This window comes from Mastomys coucha, unplaced genomic scaffold, assembly GCF_008632895.1.
Source record: "Mastomys coucha isolate ucsf_1 unplaced genomic scaffold, UCSF_Mcou_1 pScaffold15, whole genome shotgun sequence".
Lineage (NCBI taxonomy): Eukaryota > Metazoa > Chordata > Mammalia > Rodentia > Muridae > Mastomys > Mastomys coucha.
Window position 1 is genome coordinate 139,668,203 of NW_022196897.1, and position 11,677 is coordinate 139,679,879.

General features: G+C 47.6%; 1 protein-coding gene across 5 annotated transcripts in view; it reads left to right on the forward strand.

Annotated features, from left to right (window-relative positions):
• The window catches only part of Efcab8 (EF-hand calcium binding domain 8), a 62,917-nt gene that overhangs the window by 46,690 nt on the left and 4,550 nt on the right, over positions 1–11,677 (forward strand). For 4 of the 5 annotated variants that reach the window (XM_031372354.1, XM_031372353.1, XM_031372357.1 and 1 more), the window contains 3 exons: positions 2,235–2,453; positions 3,006–3,161; positions 8,187–8,355. In XM_031372354.1, the coding sequence (XP_031228214.1) occupies positions 2,235–2,453; positions 3,006–3,161; positions 8,187–8,355 (544 nt within the window). The remainder of the gene's footprint in view (positions 1–2,234; positions 2,454–3,005; positions 3,162–8,186; positions 8,356–11,677) is intronic. The other variant, XM_031372356.1, reaches the window with a different exon arrangement.

The window sequence follows — 11,677 nt, forward strand, 5'->3', positions numbered from 1 at the left end:
CACCACACTTGCTGTGCCACCACACTTGCTATGCCACCACACTTGCTATGCCACCACACTTGCTGTGCAGTGCTGAGGATCGACCCAGTGTTTCATGCATGCTAAGGAGACACTTTGCCCACTGAACCACACTCCCAGCTCTGATTCATGAGTCTTTTAAAAATTGAATATAATTTAATATTTTATTACTGTGTATCTGTGCTTGTCTGCATGTTTATATGTGCATATGCATGAAGGTCAGAAGAGTGCACTGGATCTCCTGAAGATTGAGTTCTCAGGGATATGAACACTGGACTAAGGGAGCCTGGGAGCTCAGTGTCCGTGCAGCCTCTCCTTCTACAATGGGAGAGGGCTGTGTTGGGGTTTGAGGGGCTTGAGGAATCAGAGCCAGAGTACAGCAGTAACAGTGTTGATTATCCATGTCTCTTAATCATACGCATCCTGCCTGGTCCTGCCCAAAGCCAGCATTCTGACTGCACACACCCTCATTGCCAGCTGCACATCTGGCGCTGTGCCCTAGCTTGGCCCACAGTTCTTGGCACATGGCCACGGACCTGAGCACTCTCCCCTCTGGCTGTTTTGCCATCACAGTGCTGGCAGTGAGGGATGGGAAGAAGTCCTCAGTTTTTCCCCAATTCAGCGAGACACCATTTTGGTGTGGATGAAGCTGAGTCCTGTCTGACATCCTCTTATAGCTTCCATAGGTACTCACATGCACATACATAAATAAAAATTAAATCTAAAAAAAATCCTGTGTTATTAAAAAATAACACAGGCATGCCGGACTTCCTTTCTTTGAAATTCTTTTGTATGCCCGCGTGCTGTATATACACAAAGATATGGTTTTGGTTTCAAAACCAAGCTGAGCTTTTGAAATTGTAGTCCAGTATTAATTTTAAAAATAGCAGTATTCAGTGGACAACTATTTCTGTCAGAACTCACATTTTTATTGACTTCATTCCAAAATTTTACTAGTTTTGTGTAGGGACTGACCTAGTTTTTGTTTTGTTTCTATCTGAGGTGTAATATACTTTGAGTGTTACCTTTTAGGAAAGTTGCATACCAGGTCTGATGGTGCAGTGTTATAAAATCTCCGTGATATGACTGAGGTTGCAGATATGAGAGAAAGAACAACCAGAGGGAGAGTTCAGACTAGACTGGACATGGCCAGGGATAGGGAAGCAAGAGGCTAGGAGAGAATAGTGGAGACAGTGGCATAGCAAGAGATAGAGAAATAGAACATGCCACAGAGAGCAAGAGAATAAGAGAGTAGATAGGAGTAAGAGATATAGATACAGATAGATAGATGGATAGATAGACAGATAGGTAGAGAGGATAGTTAATGCCTTAGGATTTTATTGCTGTAAAGAAATGCCATGACCAAGGTAACTATTATAAAAGAAAACATTTAATTGGGGCTGGCTTACAGTTTTCAGAAGTTCAGTCCATTATCATCATGGCGGGAAACATGGCTGCGTCCAGGCAGACATGGTGCTGGAAGAGCTGAGAGTTCTACATCTTGATCCAAAAGCAGCAGCAAGATACTGTCTTTTGCAGGCAGCCAGGAGGGAGGGTCTCTTTAGCACCTGTCCAAGCCTGAGCAGAAGACCTCAAAGCCTACCTATGCAGTGACATACTTACTCCAACAAGGCCACACCCCTTCCGATAAGGCCATACCTCCTACTAGTGCCACTCCCTGTGGCCAAGCATTCAGACCTCCACAGAGTGAGAACAGCCGGGTTGTAAGAAGGATGAGCAGCTGTGGGAGGGACCCCTCTGTGCTGCAGGGAGTTTAGGGTAGAGAAGGAGGTGTGAAGGGCGGGGACTGCAACCCGAGTCCACCACGGTATCCTCCGACATGCACATGGACATTCTGCCGTAAATACATTTAAGAGAGAATGAGGTATTTCTCCATGCTACACTGAGAGAGTAACAAGACTCGGGAAACTTGAGATGAATGAGTCAAACTTACGTGTGTGTCTCCTTCCCACAAGCATCTGCTGGTCATAAACTGTGGTATCAGGAGCCATCGTAGTTCCCGAGGGTACAAAAAGACACATTCCCTGCCTACAGATAGCTCCCAGGCCAGCGTGCCATCCTTCGGTTCCTTCCAGGAAGGAGCATCGGAGACTGGGGAATCCGCTGGGTGTGATGACTTGTCTGAGCCCGTTAGTCCTGGAACAGTGGCCAGAGGGAGGAGACCCTGCTGAGTCAGGTCAACCTCTCTCCTGCAGATCCTTTTTCTGCAGACCAGGCCCCGCCTGCAGCACACGGCTGCCTTACTGAGCAGCTGCATTGACGGTTTCATCTACGCCTGGTCCATCCATGGGAATGGGGGTCTGCTGGGAAAGTTCTCTGTGGACCCTGAAGACACTGGGAATGTTGTGGGTGCCATGGCCACTGATGAAAAGGACTGGATCCTCCTCACGGGGGACAGTAAAGGAAATATCAAGGTGAGGAAGGACCGGCAGCAGCCCCGGTTTGGCCGTCTCTGTGGGGCATGTGGTCCTTGTCTGCCTCCTACTCCTGCTGGGTTTCACTAGAGGCGGTGGGGACAAGGTGAGTTATTAACCAGTCTCCTGCTTTACCATGACCAGTGAAATGAACTAGGCCTTGTTGCGTTGGTCCCTCTAAGACTCCCCCCCCAACTCCCCCACAGTGGATCCTGTTATCCATCACTGTTACGGTGCAGCTCTCACACTGGCCAGCCATCTGTCTCATCATCTGTGAACAGCTGGCTCATAGACAGTTTTGTGCTCTGTGGTGAGACATGGAGGCACGGCAGCCTCATTCATCTAAGTCTACCTGCTAACCACAGATTTGGGCTTAGGAGACCCTAAGGCCCATCTGTAGTGGGTAGTCACTCGCCTCAGAGGTGTAAGCATGAAGCACACCTGAAGCTCAAAGGAACGGTGTGGGAGGAACTCTTAGCATGCTCCAGGGTCGGGGCTTGGGTGGGTGGGTAGGGCGGGCTGTTAGGCCACTAAGTCACACTTTGTACCTAGATCTGGGACATCAAGCATTACTGCTACTTTATTGGCCAGCAACCACTCCAATCCAGTGGGAACTCGATCTCCGTTGACACAGAGAATAAGTTCCGGCTCTTAATTCCTAAGCAACTCCAGGTCCACTCCGAGCACCACTTGCTACAGAAGAAGGAGGTAGGAAGATGGGCAGGAGGGTGGAGTGGGAAAGTGCTTCTGGGCCACACAAAAGAACCAGGATTGCGGTTTCCCACGGGCATCATTCATCTCCGTGCTCCCTTCGTGATATCTGGCCTGTGTGGAAAAATCTGTTAGTCAGATTGTCATCATTACCACAGGAGACAAGGGCCAAGTATACCCGCAGATGCGCATTGCACACGCGTGCGTGCGTGTGTGCGTGTGTGAGCATGCGCACTCACACATACATACACACACACACACACACACACACACACACACACACACACACACGCACTCACTGTCCCCTTTCCGTGCATGTTGATCTTTGCACAGAGGAGCCCTAGAATTGTGAATTTAAGATTGTGATTTAAGATGAAAACGACTGGGGCCTGGTCTGCAGAAAAAGGATCTGCAGGAGAGAGGTTGGCCTGACTCAGCAGGGTCTCTTCCCTCTGGCCACTGTTCTAGGACTAACGGGCTCAGACGAGTCATCACGCCCAGTGGATGCCCCAGTCTCCAATGCTCCTTCCAGGAAGGAACTGAAGGATGGCACGCTGGCCTGGGAGCTAATTTTAAGTAGTCAGCACTTTCACATGGTTCAAAGGACTTAGTGTTTGCTTGGGGCCTCGTGAAATCAAGCCCCTTTTCTCTGGTTACCGAGAACTAACAAGAGCTTCTGTGGGAGCAGGACCAAGGATAGGGCACTGTGAGAGGCAGCAGTGTCCCAAGATGAATCCTGGGAAATATGACACTGGAGACCAGCATCTGGGTGTTGACCTGAGTTTATTGCCCAGCATATGTGCTTATGTAGTGTTTGAGCCAATCCCAAGTCCCTAAATCCTTGGCCAACTATAGCTTTGCCACATTATCACTGTGCTCCAGGGAAAGCCCTGTCTGATGAGGTAACTCAGAAGGAACTGTGAGGGGAGCATCGTCACCTGTTAGGACTTCTGTGAAGTCGGGGGTCAGGAGAGGAATCAGCCCTTGGTTCTTTTATGCTGTCTCACCGGTATTCCAAGCACCAACTTAGATCTAATGCCCTGTATGGCAGATCAGGTCTCTTTAGGGAGTCGTAGGAGCCTGTGGTGCTTTGCTCTCCAGCCCACTTTATCCTTCACATGGTTGACCTCCACCACCCCTCCCACCCACACAGTGATGTAGTGACAAGGTTGACCTCCACATCCCCCCCACAGAGTGATGTCACTACATCCTCACTAGGATGACTAAAGCCAAAATAACACAAGCCAGAGTCTGCAGGGATCCAGGCCAAGTGGATTGGCTACTGCAGTCAGGCTTGGACTATTAGTGCAGTCACTTTGGGGGATTATTTGACAATAGCTACCTAACCTGAGCATGCATGCCCTTCAACCTGGTAGTCCCACTGTAGGCTTACACCTAGAGATTCATGTAAAGCATAGGACAAACGATGAGAGAATTCCCACTTATAACGGCTCCACACTGGAAACAATTCACACACACAGCAGCCCAGGCTGGAATCATCTGTGGGTTCCATACACAGGGCAGTAGACACCTGGTCACATCTACTCACTACAGAATCATTGACTCTTCAGACACTTAAGTCAAGTCAGACCCCAAAGCACGTACGTTGTGTGTGTTATATAGTTCTGTTCTATACAAAGCGAAAAGGTAGAAAAATGAGCTTGTCCTGCTTGTCCTGGGTGTGTGGGAGGAATCTTGATGTGTGTTTAGGGCTGACAGTATTGCACCTCATTTTCTGAGTCTGATTATACATTCATGTTTAGTTTGTGTATTTATGCTTAAATATATTTATTATACACATAACTTTTTTATGGGTGCATTAAACATAAGTGAAAATTTTAAAGGTGCCCAGGCAGTATAGAGAGGTGTGGTTGCTTGTGAAATAGTGTGTCCCTGAAGCAGACACTGTTACTGATTTATGGTTCTTCTGATGTTGAGTTAGATGAGTGTGCGTGTGGGCAGTTATTTCTCTCTTATTTTTACCCAAAGGTGTGGCGGCTCACACACTGATGCCCCCCTTGCTTTTCCCATTCCATCATGCATTTTAGAAATTTTTCTAGATCTGTATAGTAAGCCATAGGCTGTTAACAAAATCCCTTTCAAGGGGAACGGTGTTTTACTTTTAAAAGTGGATCTTAGTAGTGCATTCTATTTCATATGTGTTAGTATGTCTGAGGGATACATTCCCGCAAATGGGGTACAAGGTCAAAGTGTTCAATATATTTGCAATTTTGTTAATCTTCTTGCAACCCCACATATTTTGAGACAGGGTTTAGCCATGTAGTCCAGGCTGGCCTCAAAGTCACCATCCTCCTGCCTTAGCCTCCGAGTTCTGGGATTACAGGTTTGCACTGCATGCTAGCTACCTATGTGCCTTTTGACTCTCAGTGTTCTACTCAGACTAGTGTTAGCATAAAGAAATTGCAGCTGTATGCTGGGAACTGGCCATGCATAGATTCAGTACACGAGGAGCATCTGATGTTAACATAACCATGACCATAGTGACAGTTTACTGATTGACGGCTTGCTGATGTTTACTGACTGTCTTTAGTGAGTGCCGACTGCCCTTGATGTCCTCAGAGGCTCTGCGGAGTGGAATTACTTTTCAGAGTGCACGGAGTGGAAAGGTGCCAGTGCTCATGTCTAAGCCTGTGGAGCTGCTGGCACTGGGCTTGAGAATAGAACCCAGTCTGTGAAGGTCAGCATGCTCATACCCATGTGACCGTGGCTTTATGGTGAGGCATTTAGGAGATCGTGCTCTGCACAACTATGTCATCATCAAGTGGTCTTTTTCCTTAAAATTTTATTAATATTGTTTTATCTGAAAAATCAAAATCATATGCATTTATATGGTACAGTGTAATGTGTGTTTACAAAGGAGAATGTAAATCCTGTTGATTAACATCGTCACCACCTGCTTGCTTATTTTTGTGATAAGACATTTGAAATTTACTCTTGCTGAGTCTCACATTAGCTGAGGGTTTGCTGGCGCTGGTGCTGCCCTGCTCAGTGACCCTTTCCCACGCCTAAGCACACCTAAGTGGGTGAGAGTTCTTATGTTGGAAGGGCACTGGACTTTCTCAAGAGATTTCCCTAGATGTAGTAGAGTCTCAGATGGCTTTAGCCTTTATTTTGTTAGTGGGCTACAGACTATGTATGGCACACCATGCTCACATCTCGGGGACAGCACATCACAGTCAGACTTTCCAGTAAGATGACAGCTCACTTTCTAAAGCCAGCACATGGAATCACCGATGTTTATTTGAGTTGTTGCTTATTATTGACATTAAAACAGTTTCTAATTTTTGTTTTTTTTTTTGTTTTTGTTTTTGTCTTTTTTGAGATAGAGTTTCTCTGTGGAGCCCTGGCTGTCCTGGAACACTCTCTGTAGACCAGGCTGGCCTCAGACTCAGAGATCTGCCTGCCTCTGCCTCCTGAGTACTGGGATTAAAGGTGTGTGCCAACACGGACTGGGTCTATTTTTTTTTTTCTGTAAAAAAATAGATAAAATCTAAGGAAGACATGAAACCAACTCAATAAGAGTTAGAAACTCTGGAGACATTGTGAATAAATCAGGTAAAGAGATGGAATCAGGGACAGAACGCTTCACGGAGGGAAATGCTAGGCACAAGTACCTTTGTGGGGGAGTTCCACTGGGTAGTGGAAATACAAACACCAGTTCTGTAAGCTCTCCCAAGAGTCTCCTATGAGACAGCCTTAATGCCAGCGGAGGCTTCATGAGACCTGAAAACCCAAACTAAAAGTTCTGATTTTAGTTTCAGATGGGACAGTGGTCAGTTTTCTTTCAAAAGCCCTTCAGTGTCTCGGCCCTGTTTTTGAACCACACTTATATACCAGGGTTTTGCATATGCTCAGGATGGTTTCTGAGCTCTCTGCAGTCTTCTGTTGTTGAGTTATAGTTTGCATTCGTCTGGCTTACCATTCCTGTTTATAGCTGAAGAAATGTCCCTTCCTTGGTCTTGTTTTATCTCGAGACGGTTGGGGCTATGGAGATGGCTCAATGGATACAATACTTGCTGCTCAAATTCGAGAGATGGATTTTGAGTCCCTAGAACCCATCTGACAGCTGGGCAGGCGCTTCCTGGGCCAGAGACTGGGGACCCCTGGGGCGAGCTGGTTAGCTAGACCAGCTGGGATTGACAAACTCTGGGTTCAGCAAGAGATCCTGAGAGATCAAGGACACCAGAGGTCAACTTCAGGCCTCCACCTGTGCCATCTATATGCATGTGCACTTGCATACATATGGGCCAAACACAGGCAAACATGCAAATACATATGTGCACCATATACATGCATGCATGCGCACGTGCACCCCCCCATATACACACACACATACATGGTCCTGGTCACTTCTCAGTTACATAGAGTCCTTTTCTCTCACAGTGTGACACCTTTCCTAGTTTGATGTCAGCTGTGTCCCCAGTTACCCCACGCAGTCAGTCTTTTCAGTGCCTGGCTGAAGAGAATTAGAAGGCATGCGGGCTCACATGCTGGTCCATCACTTTTTTAGCTCTGTGGCTTCAGGCTGATTTCCGAACATCTCTGATTCTTCCTTCTCAATAAAGTGGTGGATATGCTCTACGGCCTATAAGGTTGTGAGGATCCAATGAGGTGGTCAATGCACAGGCTCTCAGCTCACATGTCCGCAGTGGCAGGCTAATGTGAAGTGCTCAGAGCTGGTTCCTTGGTTGGTGTCCAGGTGCCCTTCCTTGGACTATGCTGCTCTGGATCCTAGGTACCTAAGGCACGGGTTCTCAACTTTCCTAATGCTGCAACCCTTTAATATAGTTCTTCATGTGGTGATCCCCCACCACAAAATTATTTCCCTGCTTCTTCATAAATGTAATTTTACCACTGTTCTGAACCATAATGTAAGTATCTGATATACAAGGTATCGAATATGCGGCTCCCAAAGGTGTTGCAACCCACGGGTTGCAGATCTCCGTGCTAAAGGGTTTGTGGGATAGCGCGGTGTAAGTCGTTCTCTACCGCCCCCTACAGGTTGTGGAAGGACAGACCATTTCTCTGGTTCCACCACCCCTTCTGATCACCTGGAGTAGCCACTTGGACAACGTGACAGATATCCTGTATGTGGATTCCTTCCGGCTGGTTGTCAGTGCGGGCGAGGACCGGGATGTCAAGGCTTGGAGACTCTCTGGTGATACCATAGGTATGGGTGGGTGCTGCTGAAGCATGGCCTTTGCTGTCTCTGTCCTTGACGGAACACACCTGGCATAACCCAATGCCCTGTGGGGAGAAGGGTCTCACAGCTGCTCAGAGAATCTTGCAAGATGACAATCTGCCCAGTCGTATCCAGGTAGCCATCAGCCATCCTCCCATGCGTTCACTCATCCGCCCGGCTTTGCTTTTGTTGGTGAGCTTCAGGAAATTGTTTATCTGGTAGGGTCTGTTCTTTTCTCTCTTTTTTTCCTTCAAAGATTTATTTATTTATTATTTGTAAGTACACTGTAGCTGTCTTCAGACACTCCAGAAAAGGGCGTCAGATCTCATTACAGATACAGATGGTTGTGACCCATCATGTGGTCGCTGGGATTTGAACTCATGACCTTTGGAAGAGCAGTCGGCGCTCTTAACTGCTGAGGCATCTCTCCAGTCCTGTTCTCTGAAGAAATAAGCATAAGCCAGGTGGTAGTGGAGCACACCTTTAATCCCAGCACTTGGGAGGCAGATGCAGGCTAGTCTCTGACTTGGAGGCCGACCTGGTCTACAGAGTGAGTTCTAGGACAGCTGGGGCTAAACAGAGAAACAAACATACCAACATACAAACAAGCCCCCAAAACCAATCCCCTCAAACAATGAAAATAAGCACAGTTCTGGGGATCTGACTCCAGTCTCCAGGCTTCTGTAGCAAGTACTTTACCAGTTGAGCCATCTTTCTGGAGCTTGATTTTTTTTTTTTTTTTTTGAGACAGGGTTTATCTGTGTAGCCCTGGCTGTCCTGGAACTCACTCTGTAGACCAGGCTGGCCTCGAACTCAGAAATCTGCCTGCCTCAGCCTCCCAAGTGCTGTGATTAAAGGCGTGCGCCACCACTGCCCGGCTTGTTGTTGTTTTTAATATAGCATTTCATTATGACAGCCCAGGTTGGCTTTGGACTATCTTAATCCTTTTGTCCTTTCCACACTGGGTCCTAGGTGGACACCACTAAATTCCTGGCCTGGCTTCTAAATTCACAGATTGTTTCTGGACTTTGTACATTGGGGATCATGTGATGCACTTTTCCCTATTTCCTTTCTCCAAACATTTGAGCTGTGAAATTCATCCCAACAGTCTACTACATTAGCTATGCTTGCTCAGCCCTGAACTCTGCCATCCTGCAGCGTCTCTCTTCTCCTCAGTGCCTGGTCGGTTTCTATGAGTTTATTTTAGACATGAGATCCTGCAGTTTGCCTCATGTCTGGCTCATTTGGTTGAGCCTTGAGGGTTCATCCCCGTTGTCACAGTCACAGAATTCTCTTCTCTTCTAAGTCTGAAGAATATTCCGTTATAGGTGAATTGCCTGAATTCATCTGTTGGTTGTTTACATGTTTTGGCCACTGGCAATAACAGGCCAGATTGGCCCCAACTTTCCAATTCTCCTGCCTCTGCCTTCCAAATGGGTTAACTACATGGTTTCATTTTTTTTTTTTTTTGGTAGGAAAATAATCAATGTTGAGTGTCACAGTTTTCAGAGTAGTTACCCAGGTTTATATTCTCACAAGGTCTCTGACCTCTCTGCATGCTCTCTGTCTGCCTGGTTCCTGTCTCTCTGATAACAGCTATGCTGATGAGTGTGAGGTGTATTCCGGCTCCCTATGTAGAGGTGCTGAGCATCTTTCCGCAGCCCTCTGGCCATTTGCGTACCTCATTTGGATAAATGTCCATTCAAGTCCTTTGTCTAGTTTAAAATCAGCTGTTTCTGCTACGAGGCTACAGGAGTTATGTAGTTTAGTAGTTAGCCCGGGTTAGATATATGGCGTCTTTTCCCATTTCACAGGTCGCCTTTAGCCTGCCAACTAGCTTTTAGTCCATGTCATCCTGCTTTTACAGAGCTCTGCTAATCTGTTTTGGCTTTTGTTGTTGGTGATTTTGGAGTTCTGGCCAAGGAGTCATTACTAAGACCGATGTTTGAAGCCTTTGCCTGGTTGTTTTCTTGGCTTGCTAAGATATGTTCTTGTGTATTGTGTGTGTTTGTGAGTGTGCACGGGTGAGTGCATGCATGTGGAGGGCAGAGGCCTTCTGAATCAGACCTCTCATAGGTCTGGTGCTTGTCAACTTGGGTAGACTGGCTGGCCAGCAAACCCCAGGGATCTGCCTGCCTCAGCCCCACCCCCACCCCACCCCCACTCCCATGCACGGAGGAGTTGGTAACACAACTTTCAGTGTTGGTTCTGGGAATTGAACTCTTGCTTATGCAGTGAACGCTGGCTTTGTTGACGAAGCCATCTCTGACCAGGTGGAGGAATTTGGCATTTCTGTTCACCAGGAATCCTGGCCAATAGTTTTCATTATGTGGTACTGTCTCTGGCTCTGGTGTCAGAGCCATGTCTGGTGGCTGCATGGCTTTCTTGGACCGTTTTGCTGATCTCCTGTTCTCCCTGCAGAGTTAGGGGACCTGTGTGACTCAGGACCGGGGTCTTGGAGGATCTTCTGAGATAAATATGCCTGAGTCACAACTGGGGTAGTGTTACACAACTGGGAGTGGATCACCCTGCTTCCAGAGCCGGCTTCGCAGTGAGCTCAAAATGACAGTTTACCAATAATCATTAAAAACAAACAAACAAACAAACAAACAAACAAACAAACAAAACCAGAACACGACGGGGGTTTTCCTGGATGTTGTGTTGAGGTTTTTCTGGATGTTGTGTAATTGACCCATGAAGATGGAAGGTGGCATTGTTCCCCCGCTCCGCTCCCGCCTCGCTCCCGCCCCCTCCCCCAGCATGTGTTTTCTCACCTCCTTCAGCTGCCCCGCCCCCGCCCCCGCCCCCACCCCCAGCATGTGTTTTCCCACCTCCTTCAGCTGCATCTGAGCTGGGGGTGCCGGAGAGTGGCCTTAGATAGACCTGGCTTACCTTATCTTTGGGTGTGTCAAAGCAGACTTGGCTGGGCTGCTTCACAGCTGCATCCTTGCGTCCAGGCCAAGCTTGGCTCTGGATGCTTAGACACATACCAGGAACTCCTGGAGAACAGAATGTCCAGACCAGTGTTTCCTGCAGACTTCTCTGTCATGTTTAGTGGCTCTTATATTTGTTGTGTTTTATAAAAAGAGGAGGAGAGAAGGGATATGTTTGGTGGACGTGCGGTCAGGTGTGGGGGTAAGGGGGTGCCTCCATGGGCCCATGTTGAGGCATCCCTTCCCCCTGAGGGACCAGCCACAAGAGGGTATAGTATATAGAACAGAGTTTATTCAGGGTATGGGGAGGGAAGTTGAGAGGGTAGTAGAGCCTGGCAATGGTGTTGCATGCCTTTAATCCCAGCACTTGGGAGGCA